Here is an 18,140-nt window from a genome sequence, read left to right on the forward strand (position 1 = left end):
CAACATGCTCTAACCCAGCACCTTGAAGTACGACTTCCCTCGTCGTAAGGGGAAGCTGATAAAGGTCCCTACGCCAAAAGCAAGCCATAGTCAAGAGCGCCTGACCAAAGGGGTACAAGACGAAACGCTGTTCGGATTCGCACAAGTAGACATCAAAGTATCTCTTGAGCTGCATAAAAAATTCAGCGAAATGTCACCACGAATTGTGGTTAAGGAGATACCCGGCGCTCAAATTCCTGAGTATATGCATAAGTACCGGAAAGCAACAGGGTGCAAGCGTGTTTTTGGTACCCAAAGCTTAAGCTGCTCGGGTTGATGAAAGCAGAAAAGATCCTGATCTATACCCCACTACTCAAACGGTCCTCACCTATGGGTTAAAAGTGATAGCCTTACACAAATTCACAGATGGCGAGACGTGAAGCTGATAAAGACTTTGACAAACGTATTGCGAGTGACACAGCAAAACTCAAGGAGAACTCGTACTACGGCAAGATGATCGAAGATGTCGCCAGGCACACGAACTAACAAGAGGTTTACAACAGATGAAAAGAAGGTTGATCAGGCGATGCGTTTTCCACATCTTTAAGATCTCGAAGAGATAGGCGATGCTGATGAGATCAGAGAGGGCAAACACAAGGTGAGAATTGACCGAGCTTATCAATGTAGGATTGCAGTGTACCAGCTCGCCAAGTAGTTATACTACAACTTCTGCGATAAGTATGTAGATCGGTGAGACTTTGAGTGTATGTATATGGATACGGTTTTGACGTATTTTGTCATCTCCGGGAAAGAGCTGCGAGATGTCGTGCATCTTGAGCTGCTCGACGAGTACGACAAAGACGTGAAAACTGGCTCATAACAGACAGGTATTCAAGTCTAACGGGAGGCTTATTCAAACCGGAATTTATCAGGTACAGGATAGTTGCTCTGACAGCAAAGCACTACTTCGTAAAAGATAAAGATGGAACCAAGTTCTAGTGTAAGGGTATGTCGAAAAAGCAGAATGCTATGACTTTGGAGAGGTACATGAACGTGTTGAAAGGAAGCCTAGACACTAGGAAGAACACAGGCTTCCGGTTAAATAACCAAGGGATGATCACGTATAAACAATCCAAGCTAGGAATCTCACGGCGTTCTATTACAAAAGCCAAGTTCTCGATAACGGGTGTGCACACAGTGCACTTGAAGTTGTAGATAGTCAAGACATTTTGTGATGTTATACATCACAAAATCCCAGAGGGTTATGGGGTTTTGTTTTTAAAGCAAATATGAAAGTATGTCATAGGCGTCGGTGTTTGGTACGCGCGAGGCTCCGTACGATCGCCAGCGAAAGTAAATGATACGGCAAAAATCCACACAGAAGCTACTTTCACAAAGTCTCCTGGAAGCTCAGCTCCCCGGTGCAATAAGCGTGACGATTTATCGTTTTTCAGATGATTCGGATGAAGTCTATATAAATAAAAAAAATGTTTCGCCCTAAAAGAAAGTCTTAATCGATATGCTCTACGAAGCATTGGTGGATCTAGGTTTTACCTTCGGGTATGCCCTCGCGGGAAAGAAGATTCTAGGGATCACAAGACCCTCTGCGCAGTTGGACATGGACGATGTTTTGAAGATGATAGGAAACTTAACAGGTGACAAGGTGATGATACACACGATCCAATTAATCGAATTCGATTTGTGTAAATTACAATGAGCATTAAAATAAAATCGAAACTTGACAGGTGATACACGAGAACAGATTTTTGGCATTTTTCTTTTAATAAAATGTCTTCAGAGAGCGAAGTTGAACTCGCTGTTGTTGCAGTTATTATTTCAGCAACTAAATATTTAAGAAAACATTAGAAATGTCGTATGTGGACGGAAAAAAGCTGCAGAAAAGACCTAATTTTGGGGTGTCTGTGATTATGAGATGTTATTAAACGAATATCGGTTAGAGCAAGAAGATTAATTAAATTTTCTTTGGATGTCTTTTGCTACTAATAAGCACTAGAGCGTTTCTTCTACCATCCATTCACTGATAAAATTCTTGTTAAATTCTCTGTTTTGTTTCCTCCAGCGTAATGTTTTTTTATATAGAGAAACTCACATTTTTTTTAACATACATTTGATGTACAGATTTTAAGCATTTTGATTGGTTAAAAACTTTTCGATTAATCTAAAAAGTTAAGCCAGACCGACTTTTTAAAAATCGAATTCGACGAGTCTGAACATGTCGAGAGCATACGATTTTCACTGATACACGATCCAATTTGTCGAATTCGATTAATCGGATCGTGTATCACCACCTTTAGGCCTATTTTATGGTAAGACATACGATTTTGATGCCTTTGGATAGATTAGCTATTGGATGATTTGAATGTTTAGGATTGTTTCGACGCGTGCCATGAATTAGGACGAAGTGCCGTATTTGTATACCTTTCATACAGATTAGATGCGCATATACAAGATGTATGCTTATTTTAGATGTGCGGAGAAAAACTGGAACTTTGGTACCAACAAACGGCATCAGTGAATCATAATACGGGGTTGCTATAACATGCTGTATTAAAATAACTCATTTTTTGATTCGTTGTGTAACACGTTTTGTATCGGGGTTGTGAAAATTGCGTACACGCTTAACTTTGTACACATCAAGCAAGTAATCGTTTTTTCACATCCAAAAGTGTTTACATGAATATTTATGGGAGAAATGAAATCAATGATACGTGTAAATATTAAAGGACGAAAAACCGAAATAAAATTTTCACTTTGCCCCTAAAAATAAAATTGGTATTAAGGCTGCCTTAATTTACAGTTAGAAAGATTTCGATTATATAAATAATTTTTATCAAGTTTGGTGTGCACAACCCTTTAGAGATGTGTTCATCTTCGGCAGTTACCAAGGATATCATACCATATTGCAATACTTCGATAATTTAAATAGGAGATGGACCCTTGTCCTTTCCTAGGTTTATTTCAAATAGGAGAACGACCCTTGTCCTTTCCTAGGTTTATTTCAAAGAGCCTTGGCGCTAGAACACCACGAATTGGATTTTCACACTTAATAACTTCTATATAATTTCTCAATAATTTCTATATAATTTCTACAAGCAACTTTAATCAATAATGTCAGTGTTTTTCCATATATTATCCTCTTAACCGATGTAAACAAAAATAAAACAAAAAATATCCTTAAAAAGATTTTTTCAACGCACGAATCTTTTGCTCGAGACTGGCGTTTTCTTTCTTCCATCGAGACAAACGTTCGTTGTTTTCCTTGTGCTGACGCTTTGTTCTGGCTAAATAAGCCGCATTTCGTTTCTATAACAACAAAATAAGTAGTGACATCAACATGTAGCATATACTTATAAGTAGCTTTCGAATACGCTGACTAAAATTTTTCTCTGTGCAACAAATAGGGGTGTTAAAATTATAAATTGTTGAAAGACGGTTTTTGCAAACTCTTTTGCTCATAAAAACTCACATAAAGAGCGTCGATTTCTTTTTTTAGTATGATCACATTCTCTTTTTCCTTCCGCACCTGAAAAAAGTACTAAGCAACGTCACGTAAAGTCTCCACATCAAAGACCTACCATCCTTTATTAACATGCAGTTTTTAATTTCCCAGTCTTTTTTTAATGACTGTATCAGCTCAAATTACGCAAGGGGTAAAAGCTTTTTTACTACTACCGTGTCATCAAAAGAAAGCAGAAACTACAAGTTGAATAGCGGCGTTACCTTGACGAATTTTGAATCACAAGCAAATTGCTTTTAGCAGGATGGCCGCAGATTTAAATTTTTTTACGACAATTTACAATTTTTACGACAATTTACAAATTTTTACGACAATTTACAAATTTTTATGACAATTTACAAATTTTTACGACAATTTACAAATTTTTATGACAATTTACAAATTTTTACGACAATTTAGGAGGCTTTTGGGTCAAATTTTAGAAGAAAACAGTAAAAAGCGTATAAAAACCATTTTGTATTTTAGGAAATTTATTAAAATTTTATGAGGTAACTCAATGTCAGAAAAGCTGTTTATTTCGGCTTGTAACTATGTAAATATAATTCATCAGTCTTGTTGCAAGGTAAGCACATGCTCAATTTTTTCTCAAAATTCACTATGTCAAGAATTAACATTTTGAGTGTAAATTTGAGGCGTGGCGAGGCTGTTAATTTAAGGGAATCGTATTGAGTCATAAGTGCAGAAATTTTCGCTTTACATAACTCACTGTCAAATTTTGGGAACTAGTTTTTGCGGAAAATCTTTTGAGAAATTTTTGCGGGAATAAACTTTCGCGGATTCAAGAGTTTTGTTTCGTATTTAAGTTTTGTATTTAACAGAGAAGATACAAATAAAAACACATCAGGGGCTTCAGAGATGCAGCGCACTGACGAAGGAGTTTCTAGCAGGGACGATTTACGTATTTTAATTTGCTTAATATAGAGCTTTCGAGAACAAAAATTTTATTTTTTAATTTTAATTTTGCTAACCTGCTCTCGGACAGTGTTCACTTCTTTATTCAACATTTTCTTGTTTTCAAGAAGTTCGGTTATATTTTCTTGGATTTTGAATTCGCGAGTAAGGTAGTCGCATTCGTCTTTTTGACTATCTAAAAGATAAATTTCTCAAATTTCGCGACAATTTTATGTTTAGCTAACCAATTTAAATTGTTTTTGCTATTCTCATTCCGAATTTATTTGATATTAATCGCTGATGTGAAATATGTAACCCAGTTCTTAGATTTTGTTGACCCGTTAATTTTTTCACTTCGGTCAATTTAAATTTTTATTTCCAACTATTATTAAATCGACTATAAGATATAAAACTCGCCGTCAATTGCACTAAACTTTAGCACGGACTATCTACGCAAGCTGATGTGATCTCTCTTGATCATGTTGTTCGCATGATCTATTTGTCCCTAAATATTGCGAACATGTTAACCCGCGAAAGACTGACCAATGTTTGAATAAATGCAAACAAACACACGAACTAACACTGTTCCTGAAGACTTTTTATCCCCTCCTTCAGTTGCAGTATTTCCGCATGTGTGTCATTTTGATTGTGAAATCTTTCCACTTTCGTATGGTAATCGCACATTTTTTGTTGATATTTTGAATAACCACACTTAACCTGTTTTGCATTCCATTTCAGTTCAAGTTGTTTCGCTTGCAATTTCCGCTTTTCGTCAAGTAACGAAACAATTTCTGCTTGCAATTGCGAGCATTCCTTTTGGTTTGCGTTAACTTTGTCCTACGGAAAAACATAATACTTTGCTTAGTGAAAAAACTTGACAATAGAAATCCCGACTCTACTGCGGGATCAAACGAGTCTCTCAAAAATTTGTCACAAGGAATATCTCATAAGTGACGAAGATAGAGTTTCTTAAAACAAACTGCTTTAAAACTTCATAGTAATATGTCACTCACAATTCTCAAATAATATACTCTCTTGTGCATATAAGACAGTAGCTTTTTTGTCTAGCCAGATGGCTGCAATTTGTTCACTAAGTTTAAAAATCTTTCGCGGAAAGAACTTAATAAGAAGTTGCAATTTATTTGATAGTTTGCTTATTACTTTATGAATAGAGAAACGTACTTGAGTTAAAAATAATTGACGGTTAGCTGATTGAACATCGTTTTGAATGGATTCACAAACCTTTTGCCCTAAAGAGAAATAAAAAAATTATGAAGAACGTTAGATGTAAAAGACATAAGTTTGTTGTTGAACACTGTTAAAGTAATTCATTTGTTCGAAGGAGGTAAAACGAATATGTATTATACCGATACACTTTTATAACTGATAAGGTAGCCACAACTTTTTGTAAATACGTTTATCATGACAGCCTGTATCACTACTCCATTCAAAGCTGAAAACAATTTTCAGCCACACTCTTTCGAGGAATGACAAAATATTAAGTATATATCTGGTGAATGCTAATACTACCAAAGCTGTAACTGTTACCTTGTCGTGCTACACAACTAGGTTTTCCAATTAATTAAAAGCTAAAATCTATTACTAAGTAAACATAGTTCAATTCTGTTGTACGTTACCACTAGCCTATAAAACTTTTTTACTAACTTGACTGCAACTCCTCCTAAAAAATACAAAAAAAATACACAAGACGTAGAAATTTTAAAAGGAGAAGAAGAACAAGAAAAAAGTGCTGTTGGAGTACATTATGTGACACTAAATATTTCCTTGAGATTAAACATACACAGAGTGTCCGCAGATTTAAAAAAAACTAGGTTTTAAATTAAGAGAAGATATACTAAAAAAACGTATAAAAACTATTCCATATTTTGAAAGATTTTGCTCAAATTTTAAGAGGATATTAAGAGTTGCCAATTACAAATTCTTTTCTTTTTTTCAATGCCAGAGAAGGTCATTTAAACCAAATTTAAATACATATGTGAAACAAATTATCAGTCTTATTGCAAGATAAACATACGGTTAATGTTTTGTCACATAAAACCGAATAACAAGTTACTATAGATATACATGAATGTTACCATAAACAATTTTAGGAGATTATAGGAGGAATCAAAATTTTAAATTTTAAGTTATTTAGAAGATTTTAGAAGGGTTTATTTTTAAGGTTATTTAGATTTTAGAAGGTGTGGCCACTCTAATGAATGGAACTTGAGAAACAATGCAAGAATTATCTATACCTGTAACTTTTTCAATTGTTCTTCTTTTGCAGATAATTCGGATGCTTGGTATTTTTGTGCTTCCACAACTTCACCTGTTCGAAAAAAAAAAAAAAAAAAAAAATATTGATATTTTTAAATGTCAAATTTACTAGCTAAATTTGGCTTTTAGTAGTCCAAAAATACAAGAGACATTTTGTCAAAAAATATGCGAAAGTGATAAAAACTTTTATGTAGAAAAATGACAAAAAACATTATACTGGTCTAAAACGTTGAAAAGAAATAGAATGCACAAGACAGTAAATGGAGTTGCACAACATAATGATACGAAGACTTGTAACCGTGATGATATGTCAAATTGATATATATGTAACTGCACCATTTACCTGTTAGAAGCGCAAGCGATCCTTCCTGGCTACAACCATGAAAAGATTCATTGCCATCCAAGGAATGTGTGTTATTAGGAGCGACGCCTAACCGTGTTGGTGTGGGGGGTACAATATATTCTTCAAACCCATCAGTCATATCCAATGATGTTTTTTTTCTGCAATCTTAAATTCTAATGCTCGTCCTAATGCAAACATATTGTTAATCAGAATTACTAGAGACAAAAACAAATGCCATCTGCAACACAGTTGTCCATAATTTTTCATGAAATTAAACGGAAGCTAGGACGTGAAAAAATAAATCAAAACAAATATGGCTACTCTTATAAAATGCAAGTAATGCGAAACTAAAAAAGAAATTTATAAGAAGACTGAAAAACTGAAAAATAGTTTTCTGCATTCTCAATAAACATGTGTTTTCTACCGACAACCTTAAAGTTATTTCTTTCCTGACTGACTTGCACATGTGCATTGTTGAAAAAATAACTTCTCACCATTGTAGCGGCCCGCACTTTTGCGTAGGGTCCCTACTTTTCAAAAAAGACAAAGCTAATGGTTGTACTACCATCCTTCAAAAATAAAAAATAATCGACAAGGCATTGGAGTAACATCATATGACATTAGAGTAAAAATCTTTTTGTTGATATATTTGTTCTTCATATTTTAATCATTTTTTTTGTGTATTTTATATATTTTTTGCTTGGAAAATTTCGTTTTGCTTTTAAACTATGTTTTAAAGGTTTATTTTATATGATATACACGTTTTTTTTTAAGAAACATGTTTATAAGAAACTTCTACTACTACATTTTATGTCATTTCTGAAATAAGAAACTTGTTAATTAAAGAAGATGTTAAATCATCACAGGGAGACACTTTGAAACAAAAAAATGCTTTATTTTTTTATTTAAAAAAAAAGTTCAAAAAATACAGAAACTTTTGGAACTAGCTATTTTTTTGATATAAGAAACCCTTATTTTACTAGGAAAATTAAGAAACTAAATAAGAAACTTTTGGAACTAAAAACATAGAGCTTCAGCCTACAAATAAGAAACTTTTAGAACTTGGCCCTTCGCCAGGGTTCTTATAAAAAAAAGCGTGTATTTATTTAAAAGCAGTATAAATTAGACATGATATTTTATCTATAACTTATTCATAATTTGACGACATATATCTTCTCATGTTCTGTTCCCAATTTTTTTCACGTTTTCTTTTTCTCTCGTATGTTTTCATAGTACACTTTTTCTGCAAGCGATTCTGAAGATTACCACTACCAGATACAGCTGCTTCATCATGTGCTGCAAAATGGCTGACCCTTTCGATCTTCTTTTTAAGTCCCAAGCCAGCCCTGTCTTTTTTTAGTATCGTTTTAATCGGGTTTTTGCGACCAGTGCCGTCAGGTCCAAGTCCTCTATCAATAGTCCATCCACTACGCAGCATCATTTTATAACCAACGTTATGTCCCGGCAGGCCCAAAATGTTGCTCGGTTTTTTATTTTTGTCATTAAAAATATGAAGCATTGAGGATTCATGTTGTTTCTGTTTACTCTCAAGATATTCCACTTTGCACAATTCACACCTGAGCATTGTATCATTACACCTACTCTCATCAGGATCACTTTTTTCACTTTTAACATCTAATCCGTACAAATAATTTAAAATATTCCACTGCTGTCGTTTCTGACAAATATTCAAAACATTTATCCCGGAAGTGTCACAAACATTTCTATGCTCACAGCCTTTCTTAATTAAATATTTCACAACAGAAAGGTGGCCTTCAGCCGCTGCACACATTAAAGCTGTCCAGCCGTAAGAATCACGTGCGTTGATCAACTTTGTATAATTTCTACTATCTTTCACATTATCGAGCAATTCTTGCACTTCTTTCAAATTGCCGGACGACGAATACTTCAGTAACATTGTTACCCATCGGTTTTCGTTTAATGTAACTAACTCCTGTTTATCACGGGTTGTTCGCTTACGTTTTTTGTTACTTTTGACCTTTCTAGTAGTCGATAAGCTTGGTTCATTTATAATTTCCTCGTAAAATTCTTTTACTTCACTACCAGTCAAACCCGAGTTTAGTTGAGCACCGGGTGAATTTTTTGAACGAGTTTTATCAGCATGATCTTTCGCAGTTACAAAGCTGCACCTGTATTCGGTTAACATGCTCTGTTTGTCGTAAGAGCATTCAGCCATTTTATTTTTTATTCTAAAAATTATAATTGGTGGTTATACTTTCTAATTGAAGAAAATTTAATTAAATTGAATTCGGCGCGTTGAAAACTTTAACACTGAATATTTCTTTATATTGATAAGAGAAATATGTTCGTGTACTCGAAAACTGATTTTTACTTACAAACATAGATCATCCTCAACATGCACTTAATTAGAAGAAAGTAACGATTTTTTTTCTTAATTTAACATTTATTTCATTTGAGTAGTTAAATATTTTAAAATTAAAATTCTGGTCAAAATTAGCAAAATTTTTGATGCTCCAAATAAATATATTTTTTTGAAACTCATTTATAAAATAAGTAATACTGGACACGAAAAGAACAAAACAAAAACATTTTTTCCATGAATTTTATTAATAAGATAAGCTGAAATTGCACATGTTACCTTCACGGAATAAACTTTCGCGACAATTAAATTCGCGAAATGATTTAATTGCCATTGTTTCTATTCGCGAAAAAATATTCTCGCTAATTTTTGTACATTTTAAAAACCTAATTTTCGGGGATAATTAGTCATTATTTACGTATACTTTTTGTGCTAGAAGAAGAAGTGGGAGTCATCAGTCGGTGACTCCCTACATGTAATGAATACTCCCAAACTGGTGCTACAATAAAAACATTTATTATGCAAATTATGTAATAGTATTAGGTCATTCGCAAAAACAAATTCTCGCGAAATCTAAAAAATTCAGAACTTCGATTCGCGGAATCGCGCAATTTAATTCTTGCGAAAATAAACCCATCAATTCATCGTGAGTAAAGATAAATAAATTGAGCGTACATTCTTTTATTATGTTACACAGGCAGAAAAAACTTTTATGGAGAAATAAATAAATTTAAACTTTACTATCCATTGATAAAATATTAATTTGTCTAAAAAAAATCATGTCCATATGAAAAAAGATCTCTCACTCAGTCTATGTTAGTCATACAATACTTATCTTGGTAAATTATATACAAAATTTTTTCCCCTCAGGATCAGCCCTTTCATTTTCCATGTAACACAAATGCGTAGACTCCAAATAATAGCACATACAAAGATAGATAACATACTGTAAAAAGCTGGTATCAGGCCTCCCACGGTCAGTTGAGAAAAATAATACAGGAATACAGGACAGAAATGGTTTAAAAAATGGACAATACAGAACAAAAATTTTAAAAAATATATTTAGTGTGAAAATAAAGGACATTTTTGACAATTCCGAGAAATAAATACAAAAATTTCTTAAAATTGAAGTAACATAAGTGACAAATCCACCTACAAGTTTTTTACTAGGTTAGTAATAAAATGTCAACAAAAGAACCAATATCAACAGCTATAAATAAAGTTAAATGTGAAAATATTACTTCTTTAGTTTTTTTTAAAAAAAACTTCTAGTTCTTTGGATAGTTCAGCAATTCTCTTTAGAAATACAGGACATACAAGACAATTAAAATACAGGACAATACAGGACACTTTTGCCAAATACAGGAAATACAGGTAATACAGGACATGTGGGAGGCCTGTGGTATGCAGTGAGATGAGTCATAACATGTTCCAACCGAATATTAACTGATTCTTGATTCAGCTTGTTTTAAAGCTTCTAAAAATGGTTTTTCGAACACTTTGTGTCTCATAACTTCCTGGTTATTTATGTGGATGACAGGTATGTCATATTTATACTTATTAAACCATTTCTGGTTTCCATTAGCTGTGATGTCCACCTCTTCGTATATAAACTAAAAAGAGAGTTGATGCTAATAAAAGCATAGTATAAGCGAATCTATCAGCGAAAGTATAACTAGGGAAAAATTTGATATAAATCTTATGAACACTCATTTGAAAGACCAGCATTTACTCGAACGCGCTGTTTAAAACAGAATGGGGATAAATATTACATTGCGAAAACAGGATTACCAAGTTTGATTTTATTACCTTACCGATCACAACAAGTCATATGCGATTATATAAGGGCTAAAAAAATGACTCGGTTGGGTGATCGAGTAAAGCTAACAACAACCTTTGCTATAATGCCTGTTCCACATAACCAAAACAACCACATAGAAATTTCTCTCTATACAAAACAAAACAACGGACAGACAATAGTCGCTTGACGCGACAAGTTAGCTCTATTGACAAGAAAAAAAATGAAAGATTGTTATCCGCAAAACCTTTTATTCACTCAGTAACTTGAAACATAAAAAACATGTGTTTATAGCTACCTGAGAAGATATTTCGAAACTCTCAAATCTGGAAAATTATTTCTTAAGGTTAATACATCATAAATATGTTCCTTATGAAAAGCTATAGGACATTAATAATTCAGTGTGAACAATAATTAAAAAAAAAACTCAATGCCGATTTTATTCTGACTTTTATTTTCTCTTGTTATTTGATTACACCATGGCGACATTTTTAAATTTCTACCTCACGTGGAATCACGTGACTATTCTCATTGTTCATTCCCATTAACAAGTTGTGTTCTTCATCAGCATAATGATCGCATGTTTTTGATTAAAAATTTAAATGGTACTACATATAATTTAAAAAGTCTACCTTGCTTGCATGAGTTAATACCTATTGGTGTTACTTTCAAAATCAATACATTGTATTGCTGCGCTATTTAAAGGAAAACACTTAGAGTAAAAGTTGGTTGGCGCTTCACTTAAATGGTTGGTTGGTTTCGCATCACATATGAAGTAAGATTGTAATAAAGTTTTGATCAAAGGAAATCGCCAATCACAACATATTATTGAGAATACCAAGTTGTGGTGTAGATAGATAACAAATTAACTAACTTTTTTTTTAAACTTCATCATAACCTCTTTTGCATCATCACATAATGAGCATCCTTCAGCCTGCAAAATAACAAACCCCAAATCAGTGCTTTTTACTACTCACAGTTTTTTTTAATATAAAAATCAAATTACTATAATGTTTTATGGTTGCTATTGAACCCTCCTTGTTTCTGGCGTTCATTTTTTAAAGAAGAATGAAAACATGCATTCTTTCGTCAATCAAACTTAAAAACAAAATTAGTGCTAAACTTGTAAGCTTATGAGAATCTTATTATCAGACTTACCTTTGAAAACATAGTTACAATTGGTAGACTTTTTCTTGAGGACAATTTTCGACCAAGAAGCAGAATAATTCCATTTCTGTACATTCTTTAAATCATTTAGAAGAAAATTCAGATAACACTTTACATTTTACTAGATTCGTTTCAAAAGAACTGGTCATTATTACAAAATTAACAACGAATATCAAGTAGAATACATCCAACAGTCACCTAGCTAACTTACACAACCTTGTCACTTCGCAAGTATCTGCATTTTTGCATCAAAATTATGATTTTAATGCTGATGGCCAGCGGTCTTAGACGACCAGCGACAACTATTTTTTATTCCCAAGACAAGATAATATCTGTGTATACCATATTTTGTCTTAAAAAAAGGTGGCAATTCAACAAATAATTATTTTTGTTACGCCTTGTTTTCTCAAAAATAATTATTGTTTCAATTATTTTTTGTTTCCACAAAATTCTTTTTTAAGTCTATTATTTTTTTAAAAAAATCAGTGTGTCAAATCAGCAGATTATCAGCTGATTATAAGCTAAAACATAAAAGAGACGCTACCATTTCTGAAATGTTAAAAAGAAAGTTACATCGAGAGAGTCGCTTTGCGCAAACACTCAGTCATCGTGTCGGGGATCACAATTTCAAACTTCTCCCACTTTTCTACCAACAAAACGATTGCATAAATCAATCCTTAGCTATAATGCCTGTTCCACATAACCAAAACAACCACATAGAAGTAAAGCATTTACATTGCAGTTTGCATAACTTGAAGATCACAGCGCTTGATTCCACAAAAAAGCCTGTTTGAGACAGCTACTTAGAGACTGGCCTTCTTACAGAAGTGTTTTATACAACGACCACCTACCGAAGACGATCACTTCTTTTAAGCCCCAAGAGTGGCTTTTTTGTACAGGTTTAACTGCTTTACCCTTTGTGTATAGCTATAAAAAACTATGAAAAACATTAATATTGCAAACCAGAAGATAAATAAATTTAATAAGTTCATTTAGCGTAATATACAAAAAGAAATCTATCTTGTAAACTTAACGTGCAAATGTGGAATATAGCAAGTCCAGCATTGCCATCGTTTTAAATATTTCCAACTACATTGTTCTTTCACGTTTTGTATTGTGGAACTCCAGACTCATTAATACTATGCAGACTTGTTAGAAGTGATATGATGGAGACGCAATTACCACACACATAACATATTCGTTCATTAAAAAATAGTAAAATAAAATCCAAAATATCTTTTTATGATGGTATTTACTTGCATATCGAAATAAATAAAAAATATTTAATTGTTACTTAAATCAATCAATTAAATAAATAATAACTAAAAATAACTACCACCTATTGCTGTTTTAATGTCAACATAACCAGCTGTCAATTATACAGTGAAAAAATTCTAAAATCTCATTGACAAACCAAATTGATGGCAACATGTTCAAATATTCAGAGGGGTTTCGACAGGAAAAAGAGTTTGTGAAACACGATTGCTTGATTCTTCAATTTAAGATTGGTACAGCCTTGTTCTTTTCATTGACATTTTTAAATCCGTATCCCCATAAAAATATCTAATAAGTTGAAAATAAATAGTTTTATTAATTCAATTCTTCTCTGACCGATTTCTCAGTATAGATACTCTTTACGATTCAGATCCAACTATATAATTAATCCTGTGAAGTGATTTTTGGTATCGCTCAAATGGGTATCGATTGTGATTTCTGTGAGTATTGATTGTAAAGATAGAGCTGTGACAGGCCAAGTAAAACGCCTAAACAATTTGGTACCTGTAACAATAAAATAAAAGATCGGTTATTTAGATATTATGGCATCCATGTTTTAAATTTCAACTAACCCTAAAAAATGCTGAGCTGCTTTGCAAAGAAGTATTGCTGGGAACTTTTGGCAAGTCTTAAAAAGTAATCAAACATTAAGGATTAAAGTATAAATATTTATAACAATACCTGTACAAATGTGTCTGAAATTAAATAGCCATACAAGAACCAACTTCCTGATACTAACACCGTCATGATAGATAGAGGTAGAGATATCGTTTCAGAGTTTTTGGTTTGAATCACAATTCTCTAGTAAGGAATTGTTTCATAATAGAACCTGATAACTAAACGGTTTTTACAAAGAGTTCAAGATACATATAAGCCCAGTGACTGCACATTGATGAAAAGAAGGAAATTTGTAGAATCACGAAGTCAACAATAAAGTCGAGTTCTGCTTTGCTGTACTGTTGACAACCAATAGTTAAGGTGTAAAAATACTAAATGATTATCTAAAGAAGATCTTACTATCGTAGAAAGTGGTGATCCAAACATAAGAACTGTCACAGTTGACGCTATCCAACCCAGTATAGCCACCACATCAAAATTCTCTTTACCGAATCGTGCCATCAGACCGATTAAAATTGCCATACCAATAACTATTAAAATTTTCCTTATGTAGATTTGCTAAAAAAAAAAGGTTTGGTTTATGTAGAATACTAAACTTGTAATGAGTTCTGTCTTTGGTTGTAAAAAAAGTTGCATTATCTGTTAAAGATATGTATAGTAAGACCAAGAACACAAGCTGGTTTATGGTTTATGATTGATGACAAACAAGCTGGTTTATGGTTGGTTGTTGATGGCAAACAAACTGGCTTAAGGTTGTTGGTTGATGACAAACAAGCTGGTTTATGGTTGGTTGTTGATGGCAAACAGACTGGTTTAAGGTTGCTGGTTGATGACAAACAAGCTGGTTTATGGCAAACAAGCTGGTTTAAGATTGGTGGTTGATGGCAAACAGACTGGTTTAAGGTTGCTGGTTGATGACAAACAAGCTGGTTTAAGGTTGCTGGTTGATGACAAACAAGCTGGTTTATGGTTGCTGGTTGATGGCAAACAAGCTGATATATGGTTGCTGGTTGATGGCAAACAAGCTGGTTTATGGCAAACAAGCTGGTTTATGATTGGTAGTTGATGGCAAACAGACTGGTTTAAGGTTGCTGGTTGATGACAAACAAGCTGGTATATGGTTGCTGGTTGATGACAAACAAGCTGGTTTATGGTTGCTGGTTGATGACAAACAAGCTGGTTTATGGTTGCTGGTTGATGGCAAACAAGCTGGTATATGGTTGCTGGTTGATGGCAAACAAGCTGGTTTAAGGCAAACAAGCTGGTTTATGATTGGTGGTTGATGGCAAACAAGCTGGATTATGGTTGCTGGTTGATGACAAACAAGCTGGTATATGGTTGCTGGTTGATGACAAACAAGCTGGTATATGGTTGCTGGTTGATGGCAAACAAGCTGGTTTATGGCAAACAAGCTGGTTTATGATTGGTGGTTAATGGCAAACAAGCTGGTTGGTGGTTGGTGGCAAACAAGCTGGTTAATGGTTGATGACAAACAAGCTGGTTTATGGTTGGTTGTTGATGGCAAACAGACTGGTTTATGGTTGCTGGTTGATGACAAACAAGCTGGTTTATGGTTGGTTGTTGATGGCAAACAGACTGGTTTAAGGTTGCTGGTTGATGACAAACAAGCTGGTATATGGTTGCTGGTTGATGACAAACAAGCTGGTTTATGGTTGCTGGTTGATGACAAACAAGCTGGTTTATGGCTAACAAGCTGGTTTAAGATTGGTGGTTGATGGCAAACAGACTGGTTTAAGGTTGCTGGTTGATGACAAACAAGCTGGTACATGGTTGCTGGTTGATGGCAAACAAGCTGGTTTAAGATTGGTGGTTGATGGCAAACAGACTGGTTTAAGGTTGCTGGTTGATGACAAACAAGCTGGTATATGGTTGCTGGTTGATGACAAACAAGCTGGTTTATGGTTGCTGGTTGATGGCAAACAAGCTGGTTTATGGTTGATGACAAACAAGCTGGTTTATGGTTGGTTGTTGATGACAAACAAGCTTGCTTGCTATTAACATCACATACAACCTGGTTCCCTGTCAGTGGCTTTAATAGGCTTATAAGACTTCACATGTTGCTACTCCACGTTGGTGAAAGTGTTAGTAATCCGGTGATGACAATACTAATACTCTAACAACATAGGTATCTCAACTTTTACGCACACCTTACTCAATGTAAAAATTAAAACTTTAGAAGTTTTTTAAAATTTTAGTTATACCTTTTTATCGCAATTTTGTACGAATACGAAAATATAAAGTATTTGGAAAGCACAACCAGTTCCATTGACTACGCATAACAACTTGTCCTCCTTCAATACGCCATACATGAACCAGAGAAAGCAACTAAAACAGAAGAAAACGATTTAACAGTTAATGCTTTGAGCAAAAACGTATCTCACAGACAATCACGTCAGCGGTGAAAATCAGCTTTAGAAATTATTAAAACATTCAATACAGGATTATTGACCTTCTTAATTTTATAGTGTATTTAATTAAGCGATGCTTTATTTCTTTTCTTACTTTGCGTTATCTCACATATTTATCCTCATAATATCTAGCACATATACAGCCAGTTTCATCAAACAAAAAGAACTCTACCAAGACAATTAAAAATTTTTTCCTTTTTTCTTTTAAACAAAATCATGCAATATCCTTCTGCTTAGAATGATAGGTAATTGTTTAAAAAAGATTTTAACAAGAATTCAACAACAAGCTCACAGAAAGACTAGTGCATCTAGCATCAGACACATAAATTATGATATCACCATCACCAGTGTTAGAAAATTTACATAGATATTTCGATCATGCAAATAAAGATTTCAAATCTAATTTTTTTCTTGTAGAAGGTACATAAACTCTGTATATCTTTATTTGATTCTGAAGTCATAAATATAGACAAACTTTAAATGATTATAACTGACATGCCTACGACAGTAGGTCATACTTACTTTAATGCAGTTAACAGAAAGGGTAGAAAGTTCACATTTTTCACAGATTTTTGACGATGAATCTTGTAACACGTTACGCTAAAAATAATTAAAAATCGAAAGTTAGAAGAAAAATATTGTAATACTGTCATTAAAACAGCATGAAGAAATTCCACCAATCATAGTGCAGGAACGAATATTTACACACGCAGGTTAAAATATTTGATGTTATACATTTGATGTTATACATTTAATTAAAATATTTGATGTTATACATTTAATTACATGACTTTGAAAAACCGTTATTTTACAAACGCTACTTATGAATATTTAAGAATTTTCCAAGTTTGTTTTTTCTCTTGGCAAAACCTACATTTTTGCTCCAAAATTATAACCCTGTGGCTGAAAGGGTCGAGGAATGCAAAACAATCAAACATAATTATTTTTTACAAAAAAATGGCACTCGTAACAACATAAAAATAGACTTTAACAACTTTGGACTTCTTACAATAAATAAAAATACTTTGGTCACATTCATCACTTTTGAAAAAAATAAAAGAAATGTACCTTCCCGCAATAAAAAACCCAATTGTTGAAACTAGTGCCACCACCTGCACAGCATTGATAAGATTTCCAGTGTTTGAAGGTCCATCTGAATTCACTGATGTGTCCGCCATTATTAAAGCTTAGTGTACTAACAAGACATAAATAAAAATATTTAGTTTCCACATTGTAGAGACAAAATTTTCAGTTAAAATACCAGTGTAAGCAAAAACAAAAAAATTAAAATTTATGCAACGCTGAATAACGATAGTAAATCAGAGCATATTGAAAAATAAAACAAAACTTTGCATTGAGAAGCAAGTAGTGTTTAGGGAGTCTTTTTGAGTAGCACAATTTATGGCTTGTGGTAATTCATTCTTCAACCCTATTTTATCAAAGAAATTTACCAATGGGTAGCACCTGCAAAGTTGAACAAGTAA

At 33.4% G+C, this 18,140-nt stretch overlaps 4 protein-coding genes across 5 annotated transcripts; all 4 read right to left on the minus strand.

The window, feature by feature from the left end:
* Window positions 1-3,034: 3,034 nt before the first annotated feature.
* LOC130641828 (uncharacterized) lies at window positions 3,035-7,861 on the minus strand. Its single transcript, XM_057448814.1, has 7 exons — window positions 7,029-7,861; window positions 6,664-6,737; window positions 5,591-5,658; window positions 4,990-5,245; window positions 4,486-4,604; window positions 3,467-3,523; window positions 3,035-3,303 (listed from the first exon to the last, which is right to left on the minus strand). Exons 4-7 carry the CDS (start codon window positions 5,090-5,092, stop codon window positions 3,175-3,177), a joined length of 408 nt encoding a protein of 135 aa, XP_057304797.1. The 5' UTR covers window positions 5,093-5,245; window positions 5,591-5,658; window positions 6,664-6,737; window positions 7,029-7,861; the 3' UTR covers window positions 3,035-3,174.
* Window positions 7,862-7,915: 54 nt separating this feature from the next.
* On the minus strand, window positions 7,916-9,277 carry LOC130641814 (G patch domain and ankyrin repeat-containing protein 1 homolog). The gene has a single exon (XM_057448788.1). The coding sequence runs from the start codon at window positions 9,223-9,225 to the stop codon at window positions 8,176-8,178; it is 1,050 nt and encodes a 349-aa protein (XP_057304771.1). The 5' UTR covers window positions 9,226-9,277; the 3' UTR covers window positions 7,916-8,175.
* Window positions 9,278-10,699: 1,422 nt separating this feature from the next.
* Window positions 10,700-13,295, minus strand: LOC130641835 (glutaredoxin-like protein C5orf63 homolog). Of its 2 annotated transcripts, XM_057448833.1 has the most exons (4): window positions 13,186-13,295; window positions 12,326-12,410; window positions 12,042-12,101; window positions 10,700-10,982 (listed from the first exon to the last, which is right to left on the minus strand). In XM_057448833.1, the coding sequence occupies exons 2-4, from the start codon at window positions 12,407-12,409 to the stop codon at window positions 10,812-10,814; spliced, it is 315 nt and encodes a 104-aa protein (XP_057304816.1). In that variant the 5' UTR covers window position 12,410; window positions 13,186-13,295; the 3' UTR covers window positions 10,700-10,811. The 2 variants fall into 2 exon arrangements, with proteins under 2 accessions (XP_057304816.1, XP_057304810.1); XM_057448827.1 differs by lacking the exon at window positions 13,186-13,295 and having other exon boundaries at window positions 12,326-13,144.
* LOC130641824 (sugar transporter SWEET1-like) lies at window positions 13,290-17,876 on the minus strand. The gene is made up of 6 exons (XM_057448800.1): window positions 17,725-17,876; window positions 17,179-17,256; window positions 16,450-16,573; window positions 14,627-14,785; window positions 14,291-14,410; window positions 13,290-14,113 (listed from the first exon to the last, which is right to left on the minus strand). Exons 1-6 carry the CDS (start codon window positions 17,832-17,834, stop codon window positions 14,024-14,026), a joined length of 681 nt encoding a protein of 226 aa, XP_057304783.1. The 5' UTR covers window positions 17,835-17,876; the 3' UTR covers window positions 13,290-14,023.
* Between the last annotated feature and the right edge of the window lie 264 nt (window positions 17,877-18,140).

The sequence above is a fragment of the Hydractinia symbiolongicarpus genome, chromosome 1, assembly GCF_029227915.1.
Source record: "Hydractinia symbiolongicarpus strain clone_291-10 chromosome 1, HSymV2.1, whole genome shotgun sequence".
NCBI lineage: Eukaryota > Metazoa > Cnidaria > Hydrozoa > Anthoathecata > Hydractiniidae > Hydractinia > Hydractinia symbiolongicarpus.